We start from the raw sequence: 24,832 nt of genomic DNA on the forward strand, positions 1-24,832 counted from the left end.
TGTCGGACTCAGTGGATGCGCACGCGCAGCTCCGCTTCCGGGAGCCGCTCCTCGCTACCCACTATGCTCTGCGACATCGACCTGTCGCAAAGGCCGCGTTTGCGGGGCGAATGAGCGACTCGCTTTCCGTGCGGTGCGGCTAGTGAGGCCCCGGTCCTCCTCCTCCTGCCGCAGGGCCAGAACCCCTGACAGTATTCAGCTGCGCTTAAGTCTGGCCGGTGTCATCTGTCTCCGCAATGCCCCCGAAGAAACAGGCTCAGGCCGGGGGCAGCAAAAAGGCGGAGCAAAAAAAGAAGGAGAAGATTATCGAAGTGAGTACCCACCCCTCCCCCACTCGTGCCGCGAGCCCTCCGGAAAGCCACTTCCCCGCTCCGGGCTTCCCTGGGAGCTGGCTCTCTTCCTCGGGCCACGTGTTCCTCCCTTAAGGTTTGTGTGGCCCACTGTCCCTTCTCCAGCCCCTGATGACGCTAGCTGTCTCTCATTACTATAGTGACGCTGCTGGCGCCCCCGCACCTGGGCTTTGCCTCTCCGCCCACACGCCCGTGTTCACCCACCCATGCACCCGGGTGCTAAATGACCCCTCGGGACTGCCACAGGGTTTTATCCTTCGCTAGTCCTCTCAGAATTGAGGAGATTTTCCAGGGTTGTGTGTGAAGAAATTCGCTGAACGGTCTTGGGCCAGCGTTTTTCTGGAAGACCGACTCATGACGAGTCTTTGTGTTCCTTATTTCTTTACCCGTCACCCAGGGGTGGTACTGTGCTTTCGAACCAACAAATTACTACTTGGTGGCTTTTTCGATCCACCTCTGAACTGTTTGAAGTCCCATAAAGAATGGAAGGACTTTCCATCACAACCCAGGGTCTTGAACGCAGCGCTTGATACTTGTATTCTGAAGTGGATTAAATAGAATAACGCCTTAAAAGAGATTAGGTTTCAGTGTCACTAATTGTGTGACACTGAGATATGTGTGTGTGTGTGTGTATATACGTATATACGTATACGTGTGTGTGTGTGTGTGTGTATATATATTCGTTTAACATATTGAGCCTGTAGCCCTTTAGTGGCCAAGGAACCCTATTGACGTTCTTACATGTTCTGCACTTGTTTTCCAACAACTGAATTGTGAGTTTCCTTAAAAGATGAACCATATTTGACATTACATAAACATACCATACAGACCCCAACGAGGTATTTCTTCCCTCTATTTCTGCTATTAAGCCTCCTCATAATTAAATAGGACCTCTTGTACTTTGAATATAATTAGAAAAAGCTATGACCATTTCACCGCATAAGGTGTAAAGTCTGCTCATTGGATTTAAGAAAATGCTTAAGAATTTCTTTGGTCAAGTTCAACTTTGAAGCAGAACTGGTATTCTTATTGCTAATTTGTCCAGTTTAAAACTGTCATGAAGTACTATAGCCAGACCCTTACAAACAAAATATTACCTTCACATCTGTGTTTTCTATTACCTTATTTGAACAACCTGGATTTGTGGCACTTAGGTAAATTTCAGGGGTTTCTGATCGGATGGCATTCAGTTTTATGAAAACCAAGTACCTTTTAGGGATGTTGTTTTCCTTGAGTTTGGACCATGGTACAAAGTAAGACTTCCACTGAAATTAAATGTTATGTAACAATTTAGACAATTTAAATTATACTTTATGCATTGTAGGGCTTTCTCTATATCTAATTGTTTTATTTTTAATTAGTAGAACTAGTATTTTTATTTTAAGGAATTACGTGTGAAAGTTGTTTATAGTATCCATCAACTTTTAAAATGATGCTTTTGTTATGATTCTAGTCATCTTGTGACAGTTATTTTTTAGGTAAAAAGAAAGCAATTTTAGTTTCAATAATGAAGATATCGCCAAAGAGAAATGCAAAATAAGACAACTGCACTTTTTAACTAAAAATATCCTAACAAAGTGGTGAAAATAAGCCTGATTCTGTGTTTTCCACATTTAATACAATGTTTTTTAATTTATTTTTTGTTGAGGTATAACTTATGTAAAATAAAATGTATAGGTTCTAGATGTATAGTTCTATGTGTTTGAGGAATTTATTCACCCAGGTAACTGCCACCCTAATTAAGACTTGAGACATTTCCATCACCCCACTAAATTTGTTTTGTGCCTCTATTTAATTCTTTCCACTCGTGCAGCCACTAATTTTTTTGACAGGATAGATTAGTTTTTACCACTCTAGGAATTCATATAAATTACACAGTAGGTAGCCTTTGTGTCCTTCTTTTTGCTTTCACACCACGCAGCGTTTCTGAGATCTATCCATGTTGTGTATACTTCTAGTATGCTCCTTATTGCTGGAAAGTATTCTCTTGTATGAGAATCATTACAATATGTCACCTTTTGTGTTTAGTGTCTCTCTCTACTTGGAAGAGCCAAAAGATACTATAATTGACGCTTGAAGAACAAACTTAGGATTTCAAATTGGGTTAGAGGCAGTGTTGGTTAAAATCTTGGGAGCCAGAATGAATTATTTTGTGGCTAATGAAGTCATGTGTAGGGACTTCAACCTTGGGGCATACGCTGAGTTGGCATGAGAGTGTCCAATCATCTGTATACATTAGAGCTACAGGATAGGCATCATTAGGAGATCTGGGTGCTGTGCCTGTATTTCTCTTGGAAGGACTGGTCTTGACTACACCCTCAGGTAATTGCAATTGTTGAGCTTCTTGCTTTTGCTGAATATGCTTGCATTTTGCTTTCTTGTGTTTTGTACTATCATTCTTTAACCTAACCTGCAGTACCATTAGACGTATGTCTTTGAGGCGATTTCTTTCTGAAGACTGAGATTTGGGTATGGGTTCTTAGTGAACAAGATGTTCAGATCTTCTGTTTGTTTCTCAGTGATCATAGTTTGTTTCCTTTGAAATGTGTCTGCTTGCCTTTAAGAAGGTCCTCCTAGCCTGACATCTTGTAATCTAGATGTTCTTTTATGTTCCGGTCCAGGGACCTGATGGGCTTTTTCAAAAAATATTGCAATAAAGTTTTTCAGACTCATGTGCAACATTAATATTTGCTACTACTGGAGAGGTACAACAATATTTTGAATTGTAGTGTTAAGTTACAGCATTTGTGAAATTAGATTTATAGAGACTATTCTGTTAATCCAGCCTGGTTAGGAAATGTTGTAGTCTGCTTCATTAGACAGGCAACTTTTTTTTTTTAACTTCCCTAAAAGCCTAGCACGTCTCAGTGACTATTCCAAGAAGACAATTGATCTCTGTGGCTGTTATAATTTTGGAGGGGGAAATACTACTTTTTTATAGTCTGTTTTGACATATAAAGACTGATACTTATTTCAGAATCTGGTTAACTTTAGGAGGTTTTATAGCTGTATGACCTGAAATTCTAAATTGCTCAAAATTAATAGTTAACTAAAACATGTATTTTTAAACAGCATTTTTCAATAGGCTTGAAAATAATGGTTGCCCTACCTACCTCTTTCCTCTTCTGTACCTGTTCTGCTGCCACCTCTATGGACCCTCACTGTGCAAAAATCAACATGCAGGTTTTGGGAACACTAAGGAAGTAAAAAAGACATCAGATAGCACTAGCTTTGGAGTCAGAGACCTGGGTTTGAGTCCCATGTTTCAAATTACTAGCTCTATATTTTTAGACAAGTTACAAAATCTAACTGGACTGCAATTCTCATCTGCAAAATGCAGCTAGTTCCCGTGAGTTAAATGAGATAATACATGTAAAGTGCCTGCCATATGGTGTGTATATTCAGTAAATGGCAGCTATTCTTATTGCCTATTTTGATAGTGTATTCTAAATAAAAACTGGGGGAAATAATCAGACCGATCTGCACTGTTTATACAGTGTTTAGTTCTTGCCCATTTTTAAATACTGCCTCCATTTTTTTATTTGCCTCTTCAAATGCCCCAAAACTTTATAAATTCATTTGTATTATTAATGCTTTCCGAAATGAATATGTCAAACAAGATTATGGTTCTGTTAGAAATTAACACATTAGTCCGAAATGGCATATGCCGTTTTCTTTCTTACAACTAAAATTTAGTGACAAATGGAGTCAGCATTGAGCAATAGAAAGTTTGAATATGGAAAGAGGGAAATAATCTTGGGCTTAGGGCAAGCAAATAAATGATACCCAGCTAAGAACTTGTATCAGCAAGGAAATAGTAATAGGGTTCTATAGAGACAGGATCCAAGTGTTGTGAAGGATGGAGCAAGAGAAATTGGTTGCCAGTGTAGAACAGCTGCCAACAGCCAAAATCAAATGTTGATTACTTGAAGGTGGGTTAACCAGTTGTGTAATATGTATTGCATGGATGGACAACAAAAATACATTAGTGCATGTGGGAGAAAACTAACGAGATAAAACAGTGACAGCCTCTGCCTACCCGAATGTCCCAAGAGGTGGACTCCCATTATCTTGGAGCACTATTCAGTGTGGACCTGCCCTTCCGCTGCTTCCCTTTTCCAAACATCTTATTTAGGGAGTGGACGCTGGCCCGTAAAAGGAATGGGATTACTTAGAGATGGGAGGGGAGTTTTAAGAGAAGCCTGGAATTCACTGAGTGTTAAGGCTCTTGGAGCCTCAGGAAGTCGTCCTTTTCTTACTACCCACTTTCTAGACTCCCCTGTATTCATTTCCCAAGTTGTCTTCTGAAACACACATAAAACACAAAGTTCCTTTACTATCACGTTAACTTTTGAGACCTTATTAATCCAATGAGGACCATTATTCCCCTAGTTTTATTTTAACTGTGGTTTGGGTTGATTGTAACCTTCTTTTTTTCTACCTTATAGTTCAGATTAATCTTTAGGTAAGGCTCTGTCCTAAACTCAGGAAGAAGCCTTTGAACTTCTCCAAATTGCAAATCATTCTGTTTTCAAGAGGTGCTATTGGTATCTCACATCTGCAGTGTGATGTGAGAAAGCTTATTGAGCACCAGCCAGCTCAATAACTTAACAAGGTGTCTCTGGGAAGTAGTTTATTAAAAACTGTAGAAAGAACAAGGAATTTGCTTGGAGTGAAATATACCTAGGTTCAAATATCATCTGTGACTTAATAGTTAACATTTACTGGGCCAGACAAGGTTCTCAGTGTTTGGGGAGAAGGAGAGAAGAGAAACAAGCCAACTACAAGTGATAAATATACTAGCTCCTTTGATTCTCTCAGTGGGATACGTATTATTACCCTTTTTACAGTTTTAAAAACATGCGTAGAGATTAAATAACTTGCTCAAGTTTACTAACCTGGTGAGTAACTATGCCAGGGATTCTAACACAGGAAGTCTGCCTTTAGAGTCCTTGCTGTCCACCACTGTCTCTCTGAGGTAAATCTTTTAACTTGCACAACAACCCTAAGTGAGACTCACTTTACAAATAAGAAACTGTGGCAAAGAGGGTAATTTACCCAGCTCTGTTTGGGATTAAAATTTGGGCAGCCTGGTTCCAGAGTTTATACTTCTAAATCTTTGCACTATACAGCCAGCCCCTTATTAATGACTTAACTTCAAATGAATTTATGATTTCTGAGTTTCTGTGTATCATAGAATTGTTGAGAGGATTCAATAAAGTATATATTCAGGGGTTATGTTTAGTGAATGCTAGATGAATAAGTAGTCCCGTTTCTCTGTGGAAAAATGTTAATTTCTGAGCTCTAACTTAAAGGTGAACACAACTCACTTATTATCTCTTTAAACTGGTCATTTATGTGCCAGAGCAGTGTAATGAAACCTGAATTTTTTTTTTCTTCTGGGATCTGGAGTTTATACACCTTTACCAGTAACTGCCATTGTGAGTACTTTCTTTTCTTACTGGCCAGGTCCCCTTAGGGGACTTTTTTCTTTCCTAAGTCTATCTGGCAGTATCTACTTTGCTATTTGGCCTTATTTATTCATTGTTTCTTCTCTGTAATTACAGGTGGAGCATGGGTTGAACCCGTTTATTTTCTCTGGCAGAGCACCTGTAGATGCTGTTTAATCCTGATCATATTTTTTTCTAGAGCCTCCTCTGCCTCCCGTGAGAGCTCACTTTTTGTAAAGGAAAAGTATGGCATTTTATACTTAGTTGCTGCACTGTGTTCATCTGTATATATCACATTATCTTGACCATCTTTCTTCAAATTGAATTGAGTGTTAAACTTTATAGAAACAAGGGAAGCCATCCGTAAAAGGCTCAGTGCAGAGACATCCAACTTGTTTGTGTGCATCCTACCTTTTTTCATACACATAGGCTGCAGAAAATTCATGGAGAATTTTGTATAATACCATGTTGGGATGTTAAATCATGAAACAAGCATTTAAGTAGAGGAAAGCAAAGTTTTGGTATATGGAGATAGATGTCATTAATAAAGAGATATTTCCCAATGAGAGATAACCATTTAGAAGCAAAACCCTCTGTACTTTTTTGTTTTAAGACTATTGAAAGGTCTTTTACTGATTTTGAGGTTGCTATAAACATTATGTCATGTTGGATGTTTTTAAATACTAATTGTTTCAGTACTATTGTTTTCTATTTCTAGCTTGTCCACGTGGTGGTATTTTGTTTCTATAATACTTTCTACTCATTATTACTTTTTCCTTTCCCTTAGAAATAATAGCAAAATAAAGGCTGTAAAATGGCCACTTAATTTGTTTCATACTAAAAGGTCTCAGATTACTTTGAGAAGACCTTTTTGCCTCTTCTTCCTCTCTAAAACCACCCATAAACAAGAGAATGAGAAAGAAGTACAAATTCTATTTTGAAATTAGAAGACATCTATAATCTTGAACCTCAACATATGAAGATTGGCAGTGGATGGATCAGTTGGTAACTGACTTAGAGCAGAGCGGTTATGTCTGAGTGCCTGTCTAGGAGTGTGCCAGTAAAAATCAAGTGCATTTCCTCTACAAAATTATGAAAAAAACCTCAGCAATGGGAAGCACTAGGTAATACAGAAGGCAAGAGGCTGAAAACTAGAAGTTAAAAGTGTTAGGAGTAATTAATAATTCTTACCTACTACAACTCAGCCAGGTGACCACCTCTGCAAGAAACAGGAGGTGTCTCCTTGGAGGTAGGGGGTGGCGGGGAACAGGCCTCTCTGCTTCCAAAACACTAAGCACAGAGGAGGTGGGATGTAAGCCTGAAAATGGAAGCTAGTAAATCTGTATGGTAAACTGAGACCCCTTCTACCTACTCTCTTCTCCTGTTTACAGTTAACTTACTACCCTCCCAGCTAGAGGATCTTTCTCCAGAGAATCAGAAAAGACCCAGAAAAAAAATACTTCAGATATTAGCATTTGTTTATTTCTTGTCAGGCTTGTCACGCATTCACCTTAGGGAGAAGCTCACTAGTCAAGCCTGCTTTATGGGTTTCTTAGGGCTGCTGTAACATGACTATAAACTGGGTCACTTAAAACAACAGAAATTTATTCTCTCAGAGATCTGGAGGCTAAAAGTCTGAAATTAGTGTCAGCAGGGCCATGCTCCCTCCCTCTGAAGACTCTAGGGAATAATTCTTCCTTGCCTTTTCCTAGTTTCTGGTGGCATCTGGCAATCCTTGGCCTTCTTTGGGTTATATAGCAGTGTCACTCCAGTCTGTCTGCCTCTGTCTTCACATTTCCTTCTCTTTGTGTCTGTGTGGTCCTTATTAAGGCACCAGTTACTGGATCTAGGTCCTACCTTAATCTAGTATGATGTCATCTTAACTCATCACGTCTGTGAAGACCTACGTCCAAATAAAGTCAAATTTAAGGTCAGGTGGACTTGAATTTTGGGGGGCATTCCAAAATTCAGCCCACTACAGACCACTGCCCCCTTCCACACACACACTTACTCATACTTGTGCAATGGCTTCTAAATGTTTTTGTACTGCATACTTATTTTTTTTTTATATTTTTCTCCCCCCAACCCCATACTGCATACTAACTAAATATGAGTAGATAGCCAAGGATCACCATTAGTGCTTAGCACATAATGAGCATTCCATAAGTGATAGCTGCTGTTATATTTGAATATTACCAGGTTATTGTATTAATATTCCAGATTTAAAGAAAATGTTGCTTTTAGTTTACATACTTTCAATATTTCCATCTTAGCAATAACTAGAAATGTATACATTTCAGTAGTTTGATTCAATTTATTAAATTTATTTTTGAGAGGATAACATTTATTAACTAAAAAACCAGTCCAGAACTGAGTGTATCTTCCTTTTCTTATGTAGTAGTCCCAAACATATGTTCAGTATTGTATAGCCTCTCAAGATACCCTGAGTAAAAATGGATTCTGCTGCAAAGGAAGATTTGGAGGTGCTGCATATTATATTCCCTCTGATAAGGGCTGTAAGATACCTTGTGCTTAAGAATTAAGAATCCTTTTAATCAAGCATTTTCCTAAATGTATTTAACTGTAGGACTTCTTATCCCGGTATAAGAACTTTGCACATCCCATAGAACTGATAATCCAAAACAGGCTTTAGAAAAAGCTTCATAGAATAACAGGTTTAGTGATGATAATGGTGAGTACGTATTGAATTGTAAAGAATCTGGGTGATGATTAAAGGTCATATATTGCCTTGACTTGATGTTCAGTGTTTTGCATGTTTTTATATTAGTAAAGAATAATTATCAATAAATAAAAGAATAATTTTTAGGTATCATTGGAGGAAATATATGGTAACATAAATTGCTAAGATATTTCTGTGCTCTTTCTCATGTAGGACAAAACTTTTGGTTTGAAGAATAAGAAAGGAGCAAAGCAACAGAAGTTTATTAAGGCTGTCACACATCAAGTTAAATTTGGTCAACAAAATCCACGTCAGGTAAGTAATTTAAATTTCCATATCTTTTTGTGAATGTAATATTAATACAGCCTCTGTTTCAGATAAAATGTCTGGTATTATTATATAATTGTATTTCAAAACAGAATCCTACTCTAAACGTTTTTGCATCTTGGCCTTCCTTACCTGCAGTACCTCTTGGATGTTGTCCAAGCCATTGTGATATAGCTCTCATTTATTCTAATAATGACTGCATGCCATTCTACAGTACAGGTGTGTTATATTCATCCATTTCACTATTCATAAGTGATCACTTTGTTTCCAGCTTTCTTTTTTTCTTTTTTTTTTGAGACGGAGTCTCGCTCTGTCGCCCAGGCTGGAGTGCAGTGGCGCGATCTCGGCTCACTGCAAGCTCCGCCTCCCGGGTTCACGCAATTCTCCTGCCTCAGCCTCCTGAGTAGCTGGGACTACAGGTGCCCGCCACCGCGCCCGGCTAATTTTTTGTATTTTTAGTAGAGACGGGGTTTCACCGTGGTCTCGATCTCCTGACCTTGTGATCCACCCGCCTCGGCCTCCCAAAGTGCTGAGATTACAGGCGTGAGCCACCACGCCCGGCGTTTCCAGCTTTCTGACGCTAAGACCACCTCTAGAAGAAATACAGGAGTTCTTACATGTGTTTGTGCTTTTATTTCTGTGGCATAAATTGTCTGGTAACAGACTCCAGATCAAGGGAAATGGATTTCTATTTTTAATATTATAAATTTGCCAGATCACTTTCCGTAGAGGCTGTAGTACTTCACATTTTCATTTGTAGTACATGAGCAATAGATACTAACGTTCTTTTTAATGTGTTCCAATCTGATAAGTATAAAGTGATATCTTAGTGTTACATTGTTTCTCTCACTACTAGAGAGTGTCTTTTGTATACATGTTAGCTGTTTGAGTTTGCACTTCTGTGACTTGCCTATTGAAATTATTTGCTTTATTGGTTGTCTTTTTCTTGTCAATTTATGAGATACCTTTTGTCTGCGTTGCAGATATTTGGTGATATTTCAGTTATGTTTTGCCATGCACCAATTTTTAACTTATATGTATATATAGAGTTTAATATTGCCAGTTACATCGCTACCTTTTTAAAAATATGGTTAAAAGGTCTCCCCTGCCACTGGATTCTGTGTGTTTTTCCTAGATCATTTCTAATTATTTTATTTTTATAGTCTATATTTCATCATATAAATTTATTTTATATATCTTAAAGTTCTCACTCTGTTGTCCAGGCAGGAATACAATGGTGTGATCTTGGCTCACTGTGGCCTCCGCCTCCTGGGTTCAAGCCATCCGCCCACCTCATCCTCCTAAGTAGCTGGGAACTACAGGCGCATGACACCACACCTAGCTAATTTTTGTGTTTTTTGTAGAGACGGGATTTCGCCGTGTCACCCAGGCTGGCCTCGCAAACTGCCTGCCTTGGCCTCCCAAAGTGCTGGGATTACAGATGTGAACCACCATGCTCAGACTAAGTTTGTTTTCTTTTAAATGAATAGCTGCTTACACCAGCATTATTTATCCCACTGAAATACCACTATTGACGTACAGTCATAGTCATACGTTGTTTAGTGATGTGAATACAGTCTGAGAAATGTGTCGTTAGGTGATTTAGTCATTGTGCAAATAATATAGAGTGTACTTACACAAACCTAGATATTACAGCCTACTACACACCTAGGCTATATGATATAGCCTGTTGCTCCAAGGCTTTTAACTTACAAAACATGTTACCGTACTGAATACTGTAGGCAGTTGTAACACATTAGTAATGATTCGTATATCTGAACCTAGAAAGATAGAGTAAAAATATGGTATTATAACCTTATAGGATTACTGTCATATGTGGTCCATCATTGACCTAAACGTCATAATGCTGTACTTGACTGTACATTAAAGTCTCAAGGCAAGTCTTTTCCCCAAAGTGGTATACCTTTTCTATTTTTCCTGGTTGTCCTTAGGCATTTGTTCTTTCATATGAATTTTAAAATGAGTTTATCCATTGGCAACTCGTTTGAAAAAAAATGTAGCCCCTTTTTCTTCAGGTTCTTTAGACCTCTCACTTCTAAAGATTTCATAGACATGGATCTGTATTTTTTAAAGTACATTTTTTCCACCATTTCTATATCCTTTTCATTAACTTCTGGAAACACATTTTTGTAATGTAGGAGAGAATAAAGAATTTCTCATGTGTTTACAGATTTTTTAAAAATCTGCTAATATGTATTTGTGAGATAAATAAATTTCTCTTGCTCATGCTGTCTACAAATCAGTGACCCAACACTTTCCTTTCACATCCATTTTCCCAGCTTGATTCTAGAATCTAAAACTATTGTTCTTCCAAACTGCTAACTTAATAGCCTGGTTTAATAAAAATTAATGTTTAGACCATGGCTGGATGCAGTGGCTCCCGCCTGTAATCCCAGCACTTCGGGAGACCGCGGCGGGCAGATCAGCTGAGAATTTGCAGTCAGATAGACTTGGGTGTGAATCTTCCTATCTTTTTTGTTACATGATCCTTAAATAGCAACCCTGGTCTTTATATGCATTGTGGAAGTGCAGTTATTCCTTGTTGGATTCTTCTGGTGGTTAAATAAGAAAATAATGTAAATTTTCTGGTGAATATAGATATCAATATGTAAGAAGAACTCACTTTCTTCACTTAGCCCCTTTTTCAATCCTGTTTCCTCTTCCCCAACTTTTTCTTCTAGTGGGAAGTGTTTTGAATGGTAATATTAGAATTCATAAACCTGGGAAAGTTATTAAATTTGTGTGCTGGTAGTTAGCTTTGATAGTATATTTAGTATTATAGTTTTGATACTTGCGTGGATAACTGGACTTTTATCTGTGAACGCGGGATACCTACCCATCATATATAACATCGGAAATGAGCAGTAGTGCTGCTCTTAGAGCTGGACAGGAGGTATCCTGGTCTAGGCCCTGTGATATATGTGTCTTCTCCAGACCGCTGTCTCCCCTCAGGTAAGGAGTCACTGAAGCCAAGGGGATGTACCTACCCAGATTTTACAACACCTCTTCCTACAACAGTCTGACCCTGGTTTATCTGCCTACAAAGGCCTCTCCACCATGCCCATCTCTGTCTAGGTACATTGTGCTACCAATATGTCTGAGGTAGCCAAAACAACAGCATATGCTAAGGGTTTGAACAGAGCCTGCATCCATACCCTTTCCTTCCTTCCTGCACCTTTACCTCTCCCTACACCCAAAGTGGAATGAAATGGGGTAGGAAGAGGAGAAAAAAGAGCCCCAGGCTGACTCTTGTGTTACTGCCGTGCTTCAGTGTGGAACTCCATGGAGTCTGAGCAATTTAAACCTGTCCTTCCAGGTCATAAGGTATATTTGTGAAGTAGGATTACAGACCACATTTTACTCATCATGAACGTGATTTCTAATTTTAAATATTTAGATAAATGGCTTGTAGGCCTCCATTGTATTCTTGCTCTGGGCCCCACAAATGTTTGAGATGGGCCTGATGAGCAAAGGATACTTCTATTAAAAATAAAGCAACTTAAATTTTTTCTTTCAAAACATTTTTTCTGTTTAAATACATCCACCATATAGGGTCACATTCAGCATTTGGGATGCCTTTGACCTAATTATAGCATTTGGCCATTCCTTTCCTTAAATTTCCTCTTTCTTGAACATATTTTGTCCTGGTTTTCTCTCTGCTTCTTTGATGTTTCTAGGTGCTTTTATTGGGCTTTTTAGGTTCTTTTGTCCCATTTCATGTTGATTTTCTTCAAGGAAGTGTCCTTTGCTCTTGCCACATTTTTATGCTGTCCTTGAGTAATATACCCAAAGTTTTAATTGTTATCTGTAAGCTGCTATTTCTAAAGTCTTTATCTCAAAGCAGACCCTCTGATTTCAGTGGAATCAATATGCATGTCCATCTGCCTTCAAAAGATCTCCGCCCAGATGCTCTGTAAGCATCTTGCATTCTGTATGTCTAAAACTAAGCTCATCTTCACCTCTTACCCTGAAACCTGTTCCTCCTGTATTCCCTGTCTTGTTTAACAGCACTAACCATATACATGATAATCCTAGATTCCTCCCCCTTTGTACTTCATGTTCAGTCACAGTCCTATCAGCTCTGTCTCCTTTTCTCCATCCTCACCAGTAATGCTCATTTTAAGCTCTTGTGTTTTCTTGTGTGCAGCAGTTGCAACAGGCTCTTGCCTTTATTCTTGGATTCCCAGTCTATCCTCCACAAAACTTGCTCTCTTGATATTTTATAAAATGTGACCTGATCTTGTTACTGGCTTACTTTAAACAGTTGAGTGGAACTCTGTTCAATCTACTGATACAATCTAAGCATCTCATTGATGTTTTTCATACTTTGCCCCTCTAGTCCCTGTAACTTTGCATTGGCTGGCCCTTTCTGTATTTCTTTCCTTGCCCATCAAGAAGAATTCATTTATAAGGTTATTGGCTCAATTTTATTTTCTCAGGTATATGGGCATTCTTTGTTCCCAGAGCACTATATATTATGTTACAGTTGTTGACATGTCTGTCATCCTGCTAGTTTCTGAGCTTCTTTAAATAAGCATCTTTGTCTTTTCATTGTATTCTCTGTCATCTAACATAGGACCTGACATATAAATGTTTGGATGAATCCTCTAATCATATTAGGTATGTAAATCGTGTGCCTGGAACTATATTATATGTCATGTTTTGTTTTGAGTTGTTTTGTTTAATATCCTACATTGACCTAACCCAGGGTTTTTCCATGAGGGCACTATATAGGTTTTTGGGGTGGTATAATTCATTATCATGTGGGACTGTACATTTCAGGATGTTTGTTTCTCTGATCTTCAAAATGAACCTGTACATTTCTGGGTAGTGGGCTGTTTTCACAGAAGAATATTGCAGGTGAAAAGTATTTGCTAAAAATGCTGGGCATGTAGTAAATGCTTAATAAATGCTTGTTGCTGTAAGCTTTTGCTTTTAACTAGGCATGGTACCATCATTACAATTTTGTTTAATAGTTTAACCACAACATTGAATAGACACTGTAAGGCCATTATAACACTGTTATTAAAAGGTAAGGACTATAAATATGCAAGTGTCTTGTTATATTAATGCTAACTGTGCAGTAAAAACAATTTTGTAAACAATCAAATTTACATTTTAAACCTGGGAATATTATAGGTAGCACAGAGTGAAGCTGAAAAGAAATTGAAGAAGGATGACAAGAAGAAAGAATTGCAGGAGCTAAATGAGCTGTTCAAACCTGTAGTTGCTGCTCAAAAAATAAGTAAAGGTAAACTTTAAATTTCAGAAGTGTGTTTTTTATCAAATGTGGTTTATGCTAAAAACTGTTTATTTTGATGTTATTTTCTTTAGATAGTAAGACAGTTGTGTCTGCAATGAAAATGTTAGTCCCTTCATCAAAATTACCTATGTCAGTGGGTTGCTTATGGTTCCTCTGTATATGTTCACATCAGTGTCATTGTACAGCTGAACTGCAGCCATGCGCCCCACACTTAAGGCAAAATTAGTAATTTAACAGACTGCTAATTGATTTATAACATTCAGTCTTTGGTAGTAGCCAAGGCAAAGCCATAGTTGAATAAACTGTATGTCTCAAGTTTTTGGCACTGTTCTGCCATGTATGTTCATTCCTTTTTTGCCTCTTTTTTTTGAAATGGAGTCTTGCTCTGTCATCAGGCTGGAGTGCAGTGGCACCATCTCGGTTCACTGCAACCTCCGACTGTCTGGTTCAAGCTATTCTCCTGCCTCAGCCTCCCAAGTAGCTGGGATTACAGGCACACACTAACATGCCCAGCTAGTTTTTGTATTTTTAGTAGAGCGGGGGTTTCATCATGTTGGCCAGGATGGTCTCGATTTCCTGACCTCATGATCTATCTGCCTCGGCCTCCCAAAGTGCTGGAATTACAGGCGCGAGCCACCATGCCTGGCCTCCTGTTTTGCCTCTTGCCCTATTGACATCAATTAGACAAAGCCTGTGGAATATCCTATGTTCTTGTTTGGTTTCCCACTCTCTGTCACCTTTTATAGTCAGAATAAAAGAAACAAAAGTAGACATAAAATGCTACAAAAAGAACTTTAAAGAAATGTCTTGCTAATCACCCGTAAGTGCCATTTTCCTTTCACATCAGTGAATGGAAAATAAGTTAACCAAAATTAATCATATTTCAGGTAGAATCCATATTTTACAGTCTGGCAGGTTATAATACAAATACCATATACCATTTGACATAGGTGCAGATCCCAAGTCTGTGGTATGTGCATTCTTCAAGCAAGGACAGTGTACTAAAGGAGATAAGTGTAAGTTCTCTCATGACTTGACTCTGGAGAGAAAATGTGAAAAGCGAAGTGTTTACATTGATGCAAGAGATGAAGAACTTGAAAAAGGTAATTTTTTTAAAAACATTATCTTAAAAATAAATGTTTAATACTTTTGGTTTGTTACTAAGATATTTATTAAATGAAGAACATTTCAATCTTAATAGACTGTGTTTATAAAGAATAATTAATTGGGTTTATTATGTTTTATAAAATCTGAAAATTACCATAATATACCCTTTAAGTAAATGAAGATACTTTAAAAAACAGTGATTTATTTTGGATTTGTCTGTCACTGTTTCCTTCAGTACTACCTTCTCAATTTGTCCAAAGTACTTAGGAAGCTTTGGTGAATAATTTTTTTTTTTTTTTTTTCTGAGATGGAGTCTTGGCTCTGTCACCCAAACTGGAGTGCAGTGGCATGATCTCAGCTCACTGCAGCCTCCATCTCCCAGGTTCAAGCAATTCTTCTGCCTCAGCCTCCCGAGTAGCTGGGTCTACAGGTCCACGCCTCCACACCCAACTAATTTTTATATTTCTAGTAGAGATGGGGTTTCATCATGTTGGCCAGGATGGTCTTGATCTCCTGACCTCATGATCCACCCACCCTGGTCTCTCAAAGTGCTGGGATTATAGGTGTGAGCCACTGTTCTGGCCTTGGTGAATAATCTTAAACTATTCATTTCTGCCTTTGGTGTTTTAAGAAAACCATGAGGCCAGGAGCAGCAGCTCATACCTATAGTCCCTGCACTTTGGGAGGCCAAGGCAGCAAGAATCACTTGAGCCCAAGTGTTCAAGACCAGCATAGGCAACATAATGAGACCCCATCTCTACAAAAAAAATAGAAAAATTAGCCAGGCATTGTGGTGCATACCTCTAGTCCCAGCTACTTGGAAGGCTGAGGCAGGAGGACTTGATCGAGCTCAATCAATCGAGGCTGATTGAGGGAGGTCAGGGCTTCAGTAGACTGTCATCATGCCATCACACTCCTTCCTGAGCAACAGTGAGAACCTGTCTCAACAAAAAGAAAAGAAAAAGAAAAATATTAAGCCATGAGTCTTATAACACATCATTCATGTCTAAGGAGATACGTGTTGTGGGAGTAGTAGATTAAATAACAGTATTTAATCTTCATTTCTTTATTTAGATACTATGGATAATTGGGATGAGAAAAAGCTGGAAGAAGTAGTGAACAAGAAGCACGGTGAGGCGGAAAAGAAAAAACCAAAAACTCAAATAGTATGTCCTTTTCTTGAATTGAGTTGCTGTGATATTTATCATTAGGGAGAATTATGTGGCAAGGTATTTGCTGCTATTTTCTATTAGATTATTCTGTAAGTTACTGGAAATTTTGATTTCATCAAGATAAGGTACATGAAGCTTTATTTTTGGAGTTTACAAGTTAGATTTTGTAGATTCTTGTTCAGAAATAGCTGAACAAGAATAAAACTATGTTACTGAAGTCCTTTAAATGCCTTTTTTATTTTTTTTATTTTTTTTTTTTTGAGACAAGAGTCTCACTTTGTCGCCCAGGCTGGAGTGCAATGGTGCTATCTCAGCTCACTGCAAGCTCCGCCTCCCAGGTTCACGCCATTCTCCTGCCTTTGCCTTCCAAGTAGCTGGGACTGCAGGCACCTGCCACCACGCCTGGCTAATTTTTTCTATTTTTTAGTAGAGACGGGGTTTCACAGTGTTAGCCAGGATGGTCTCGATCTCCTGACCTCGTGATCCACCCACCTCGGCCTCCCAGAGTGCTGGGATTACAGCCTTAAATGCGCCTGGCCTTAAATGCCATTTTCTGAGGTGAACTTTCTCAAATATGGATAAACAAAATTACATACCCAGACAAAAATCCCTATTTTTTTTGCATAGAGTGGAAGGAGGCCTGTTAAGCTAACCCACTTAATAATTTATTTAGTTTCAATAGGGATAAATTTTTAAATGTTAAGTTTTAAAATATTACTATATATAAATTCCAGAATGAATTTTTGGTAGGTAGTGGCTCTAATTCCAGGAAATGTACCATTAAAAATTGGTTCTTTATATCTCAAACTTTGCATTTATGTCTATATTTATAGTGTAGTTACAGTGAAAAGTCTTGCTGTGCTAGAAAAATTCTAAATACTACGTTAATACACATCTGTTATGTTTGTTGTAGGGGGCGGATACTGTTTGTTAATTTTCTCTTACTTGCAAAGCTTATTACTTGAGGCTTAAATACAATTGTATCTTCCATCCATGTTGTGAAGGATGACTCTCTTTTGTGTTCCTTTCGTACCTTGCTCCTGTATACTGCTTGTGATTCGTTTTTATTTAGGAAAGATCAAACCAAAGAAAATTATTTATTCGATTTATTTATTTTTTATTTTATTTTTGAGACAGAATTTGGCTCTTGTTGCCCAAGCTGGAGTGCAATGGCACGATCTTAGCTCACTGCAACCTCTACTTCCTGAGTTCAAGAGATTCTCCTGCGTCAGCTTCCCAAGTAGCTGGGATTACAGGCGTGTGCCACTATGCCCAGCTAATTTTTTGTATTTTTAGTAGGAGTTTCACCATGTTAGCCAGGCTGGTCTTGAACTCCTGACCTCAGTAGGTGATCCACCTGCCTCAGCCTGCCAAAGTGCTGGGATTATAGGTGTGAGCCGCTATGCCCAGCCTGATTTTATTTTTTTATAGCCAATTGTATATTCTGATTTGGGGGTGTATATTTACAAAGGGTAACTGAAACAAGTCATTTTTGTATGATTTAGAGTTTAGAACAGATGAAAATTTTGTATAGATTCCCCTTTAAGGGAATTTGTCATTGTTTTAGGTATTTTAAGATAAACATATGTTGCATTTCTGTAGAGAATAGAAGCTAGACAGAGCACCCTTATGTACAGAAATGAATAGAATGTACTTGTGTAATAGAACATACTTGTGTCTATACTTGTTCCATATACTTAGGCATTTACCTTGGAAATGGCTTACACTGAGCCACCGCTTGTGAATAATATTGTCTCTATAGGTGTGCAAGCATTTCCTTGAAGCTATTGAAAACAACAAGTATGGCTGGTTTTGGGTATGCCCTGGAGGGGGTGATATTTGCATGTATCGTCATGCACTTCCTCCTGGATTTGTGTTGAAAAAAGATAAAAAGAAAGAAGAGAAAGAAGATGAAATTTCATTAGAAGATCTAATTGAGAGAGAGGTAACTAGTATCCTTTTCCTACCATAAAAACTGAAAGCAGTATGTATTGTGAAATTCTAATACTTACCACTTGGGGGCAATAGCCTTTTATGAAAGGAAAAAATATATATATTGTGATCTATTTCCAAAATTGCCCTACTTTAATTATTCTTGTATATGTAAAGTGTTAACCTAGCCATAAACATGAGCCAATCATGACATTAATTTTAGGATTGTGAAACAATTTTTTAAGTACTAGCTACTGGCTTATCAAATTGTTTCTGTGAGATTGAGTTACTAAAAATGCTTAGTTCTCAGATTGATTGAATTTTTGTAGTTTTAGATTTTTTGCCCTGTTGTCTTTTTTCACTAGTATTTTAGTTATTAGCATATGTATGGAAGAAGACAACACTCTAGTTTTTAAATTACATGTTTTATCAGCTCTGGACTCAAAACACTCTGCTTATAGAAGGGAATAAGTCTGAAGAGGATATTCAGCACTTGTCTTTGGCTTAGTACAAAACACAGTTTTTATTCTATGAAAATTTTGAGATTATTAGAAACATTAGATTTAGGGTTGCATATTAAAAACTATCCATTTTGCCTTATTTAGTGTCTCAGTCAGGATATAACGTACTATAATAGAAAAATAGACTTCAGAGTCAGGTATATTTGAGATCGTTTGTGTACTGGTTCTCACACTTGTTAGCTATTCATCTTTGGTAAATTCCCCATTACCCTTTGTTCACTTATTTGTGGGGATCCGTGCATTAGCATGTATAAAGCATTTAATACCTGGCAGGTGTTCAGCAAATTATTTGTTCTATATATTTATTATTTGATTATTGGCCCTGAGAAGCAGGTGTTTTTTTGTTTGTTTAGTTTTATTTCTCATCTCCTCAGAAACACAAGTGAAACTTGGATATTGTTATAGTGCTTTTTATATTATTTTCAGCAATTGATTCATGTTAAAACAATTTCTTATGACGAGTAAGTTTTACTCATCTTCAATGTTGAGAAGAAATCTAGCTCAGAATAGTATATTTTTAGTGTTTGTATCTCTGGATACTCATTTTGCTCATTGCCATGTAAAGTAAAAATATACATATATCAGCTTATTCAAATGTAATATATTCAGGATAGTCATGGGCAAGGAATTAATCACATTAAGAGAAACTGCTACTAAACACTATTTGAGGTGAATTCTGTGGGAAAAAAAAATTAACTCTTTATTGTTGCAGCGTTCTGCCCTAGGTCCAAATGTTACCAAAATCACTCTAGAATCTTTTCTTGCCTGGAAGAAAAGGAAAAGACAAGAAAAGATTGATAAACTTGAACAAGATATGGAAAGAAGGAAAGCTGACTTCAAAGCAGGGAAAGCACTAGTGGTATGTCTCAGACTCACCCAAACTGATTCTTTATTCTTCCATTTTTAATTTTCTGTGTCATGCAATATTTTGTCCCTATTTCATCAATGACAACGAATGTTTAGATTTTTGACCTGAGTTGATATATTTGTGTGTCTGAATAGATCAGTGGTCGTGAAGTGTTTGAGTTTCGTCCTGAACTGGTCAATGATGATGATGAGGAAGCAGATGATACCCGCTACACCCAGGGAACAGGTGGTGATGAGGTAAGAGGAAGCTTTGTGCCTAATCTCCTTATGTTAATTGAAAGAAACAATAAATAATACCACAACATGGTTAAGAGCCACCAACATCAGAGCCACGGTGCCTGGGTTCAAATCCTTACTCCAACCATGGGAAATTAATACTCTAGGCCTCCACCCTCATCTGTAATACGGACATAATGATTATCTCTACATCATAGGGAGTTTGTGAGAATTAAATGAGTTCATAAATTAGTAGTTCTTTATACAGCTTAGAATAGTGCCTAGTAGGTGGTTGAGTGCTATATGTATTACCTGTAAAAAGTATGTTTTGTCCTCTCTCTAAAAGAAAAAGTAATTTTTGTTTAATATTTTATGTTTACAGTTACGGGACAAGTGCACTAATTTAAAACTACAGTGTAGGGAGCATGAGACAATAGCACAGTCATTTGGTTGTTGACAGATTTAGTAATAACAGATAAGTTACTATTCATTTTTTGTGTACTTACAAAATTCTGGCCTCTGGGTTGAAAGAAAAAAATCGTACTCTATATATAAAAATGTGATGGCAGAGGAAGAAGTTTCATATACCACCTTGCTATTCTTTTTAAAAGAAACTTAGGAAAAATAATTTTGACAATAGATCTTTTGTTTTTGTTTTTTATAGAGACGAGGTCTGGCTTTGCTGCCCAGGCTGGTCTCAAACTCCTAAGCCCAGGTGATCCTCCAGCTCGACCTCCCAAAGTGTTGGGATTACAGTTGTGAGCGTCCACACCTGGCCAGTAATTGGTCTTTTTTTTTTTTTCACTTGGATCAGTGATAATTTTGGCTAATTAAGATAAATGTCAGGAGTAAAAGAAAACTGTTCTTATTTGTAACAACTTTCTTTTCTATATGTTGTTAAAGGTTGATGATTCAGTGAGTGTAAATGACATAGATTTAAGCCTGTACATCCCAAGAGATGTAGATGAAACAGGTATTACTGTAGCCAGTCTTGAAAGATTCAGCACATATACTTCAGATAAAGATGGTAAGTATGCTAACTTTTGCCTAATTTTAAGAACTAGGAAATTATCTATAGGGGGTTATACCAGACTTGGCAAACTTAGATGTGTGCAGGTACCAGACTGGTAACATAAATGTGTGGTTTGACCATATTTAAAAAGAGTAATAAATAGTAAAAGGCCAGACATGAGCAGCTGGGTATATATTAAAATCATTAATGGAAACTAGAAGGAGACATAAATGAGCTTGGAGTTAAAGTCAATGAGTTCACTTTGAGACCTCATGAGTTTGAGATTTTTTGATTATCAAAAGTGTACTGTCTGGGATATTGTATAGACATGAACACCCTGCAAAACATCAGTGTTTTGGGGTAGGTAAAAGAAGAAATGCTAAGGAAAGACATTGAGAAGGTCAGAGAAAAATTAAGAAACAAGTTTCCAAAGAAGCAAGTAGGATGAAAAAGAATATAAATAAGTTATAGTTGTAATTGGTTATAGGAATAAGGTGCCAGTTTCATTGAGACTGCAGTGATAACAGTGAGAAGAAAAATGAATGCAGTCCTCTCTGTCTTAATGTTTAGAGGGAAGACATGGTCATGGAAGGGCTTTTTAGGATATGGAAAACCTAAATGTATCTGTAGGTCAGAGGGAGAGGATCTGGTAAGGAGGAAAAGTTGCTAATAAAAGATCAGTTATAGAAGCAAGACATGAAAGTATAAATAATGAGTTAGGTATGAGAATGGAGGGAAGGCTATCTAGGATTGTTGGTATAATTTATGTCTAATTGTGCCTTGAGTTAGGTACTTAAAGAAAGGGGTAAAAGTTTGGGAGAAAACGGCAGAAGAAATGCCCATTAAGGCAAAAGCTGAGACAGAAAAGTCTGAACCTTATTTTTACAATAAAAGCACACAAACTATAACTTGAAAAACCAGCTTGCCCTCCCAAGATCTGAGTGTGTTAGCAAACCACTGTCTTGCCTGTATTCAGATTGACTTGCTCTTTGTAGAAGTAGGGGCTTTGGTGACAGTAGGCACAACTGCAAATAATTCAGAGATTATAAAATTCCCAAGACTTTGTCTTCAGAGATGTTTGAAATAGCTAAAATCTAAATTAGGCTGTTAAAAAATGTCTGTGTAAATGTTGATGGCATTGAATAAGAAAAGGCAGCATTTTTTTCCTGTCAGTTATTTATAATCTATAAGGAAAAGTAGCTGTGTATAGCACTATGTTTTTTCTTAACAATTTGATTACATGATGAAGATTTTCTGCTGTCACAATCACAGCATTACAACAGCGTGATTTAAATACTATTTGCAAAACCAAAAACCAAGTAACTGCTTATATTACAAACACTTTTTTTGTTTCCATAACCATTTATTCAAATAAAATATTATATGGAAATTGACTATTTAAAATCTAATTGCTAGGTTATGTCGGGAACACAGAGGTGTAGAAGATTGATCCTGTCCTTAAATGTATAAACCATTAAGTAATCAAATGTCTACAGTGAAAAACAGTATTTTATACTAGGTATAGATAATTGGCACAAATAAGCTCAGAAAAGAATGATCAGTTCTTGCTGGAGTAATTCTAGGGAAATGGCTTTCATGGAGAAAAGGAAAAGAGGAAGTGTAGTATGAGTCTGTGTTGTCTATTGCTAATGTGGAATGTTGTTTTCTGCTTCTATGCCTTACTGATTCCAGTTTTTATTTTTAGAAAACAAATTAAGTGAAGCTTCTGGAGGTAGGGCTGAAAATGGTGAAAGAAGTGACTTGGAAGAGGACAACGAAAGGGCGGGACCGGAAAATGGAGCCATTGATGCTGTTCCTGTTGATGAAAATCTTTTCACTGGAGAGGATTTGGATGAACTAGAAGAAGAATTAAATACACTTGATTTAGAAGAATGACATCAAACACGTCGCTGAAAAAATTAAGTCAGCTCAGCATGAGTTGAAATTGACTACATTAATTTCTTTCCACCTAGAATCAACAGGATGTTTATTTCCTATGCTGATTCTGGAGGAGTTAACCTCCTGCGAAAAAGGAATATTGTCCCTACGTCTTCTCTTCTGACTTTGGCTACATCTCATAGTAAGTTCAGAGTAGTTCATGATAAATTGAAAATATAATGGTCATTGCAGAAAATGATTGATTGTTGTAACTGTCCACCCAAGTAAGAAGTGTATCTGCTTTTCCATCTTTGGTTTTCATTTGGGCATGTGCTATTACCAGAAACAACAAACTTACATTTAAAATACCCTTCATTTGACACAGTTTTTAATGAGTGATTTCATTTCCTTTGTATTTGTATGTTTAGAAGACTGCCTAAAACATCAACACTGTACTTCATAAAGGAAACTGCATATGCAGATTCAGTATTGTATATCTTTGGACAATTAGATGGACATTTAAAATGGAACTTCTTATATCTGACAGGATCAGCTACAATGCCCTGTGTTAAATTGTTTAAAAGTTTTCCCTTTTCTTTTTTGCCAATAAAGTTGTAAATAAAGACCATCATACATTAAAATCCAAATATGGGCCTTTTTTTAAGTTTTTCTATGAAAAATTTAACATTTCTAGCTTGAGGATTTAAAATACCTGTTAATAGTATCACATAAGGCATTGTTTCTTAATATTTACTACAGAAGCATCTAGAGTACTTGACAGTACTACAATGAGTTTAATAACACAAATACTAAGCTTCCAAAAAGACTATAGGTGATGTTATATGAAAGAGTAACTTCGGAATTGATACAACATCAACCTAATTAAATATCACCTGCAGTTGAATCAAGTACTGCTTTAGAATCGTTGTTGAGATCCATGGTGTTAAAATAGTACATACTAATGTAAGTATAAACAAATTCACCAGAAAACTTTGGGCTGAGGGTCTTTGGCACTAAGATCCCCTGAAAAATTAGGGTGATAATACATTTAAAATAGACACAATTTGCTCATGACATATTTAATACTAGCTACACCTTTTTTATTGTTGTGTATTTTCAAATAATATGCTGCTTTTGTTATTTGCGAATATAAATGGATTTTAAGACAATTAAGATAACAGCACTAAAATGTCAGGTGAGCTGGGCCCTAATCTCATTTCTGCCTTAGATAAATTATATGATTTTTAAATCTCTGAATCTTCGTTTCTTTATTTGCATATTAAAGTTAAGACTCAATGATCTGGCCAGGCATAGTGGCTCACTCCTGTAATCCCAGCACTTTGGGAGGCTAAGGCAGGTGGATCACTTGAGGTCAGGAGTTCAAGACCAGCCTGGCCAACATGGCGAAACCCCATCTCTACTAAAAATACAAAAATCCGGACATGGTAGTGCATGCCTGTAATCCCAGCTACTCAAGAGGCTGAGGCAAGGGAATCGCCTGAACCCGGAAGGCAGAGGTTGCAGTGAGCCAAGATCATACCACTGCACTCCAGCCTGGGCAACAGAGCAAGACTCCATCTCAAACAAACCAAAAAAAAAGACTCCACGATCACTAACGTACTTCTAAGTTGTGAAACCTAAGAAATTCATGATTGCAAATCTTGTCAAGTGATAAATTCAAAGTTGATAAAGAAATTGACTTCCTAGTTGTTTAGTACTATATAACTGACAGTTTTTAAATACAGAACATCAGGAGCCAAGTTTATTTCCCAACTACAATGAAAGTGTACTTAAATACTTCATATATATATTTTATATATTTTTTAAAAAGCTTGAGTTTTAAAGTTTATGTTCATGAAAGATTTGTTCCATTGTTTTGTAAAAGTTTAAATGGTACTTACTGCATTATTTAATAATGAAACATTTTCAGAATAGTCTAAAGAGCTTAAACCTTTTTTCTATTTTGAAGTCATCTAAAACATTTTCTTAGAATTTATCTTATAAATAAAAGTTAAAATGCATTTACTTTAGACCAA

General features: G+C 37.1%; 1 protein-coding gene across 1 annotated transcript; it reads left to right on the top strand.

Annotated features, from left to right (window-relative positions):
- ZC3H15 (zinc finger CCCH-type containing 15) lies at positions 1 to 23,443 on the top strand. The gene is made up of 10 exons (XM_025404425.1): positions 1 to 311; positions 8,694 to 8,795; positions 13,968 to 14,079; positions 15,042 to 15,194; positions 16,273 to 16,364; positions 18,133 to 18,315; positions 19,536 to 19,682; positions 19,826 to 19,927; positions 20,810 to 20,933; positions 22,624 to 23,443. Exons 1-10 carry the CDS (start codon positions 237 to 239, stop codon positions 22,812 to 22,814), a joined length of 1,281 nt encoding a protein of 426 aa, XP_025260210.1. The 5' UTR covers positions 1 to 236; the 3' UTR covers positions 22,815 to 23,443.
- Positions 23,444 to 24,832: the final 1,389 nt, after the last annotated feature.

This window comes from Theropithecus gelada, chromosome 12, assembly GCF_003255815.1.
Source record: "Theropithecus gelada isolate Dixy chromosome 12, Tgel_1.0, whole genome shotgun sequence".
NCBI classification, from domain to species: domain Eukaryota; kingdom Metazoa; phylum Chordata; class Mammalia; order Primates; family Cercopithecidae; genus Theropithecus; species Theropithecus gelada.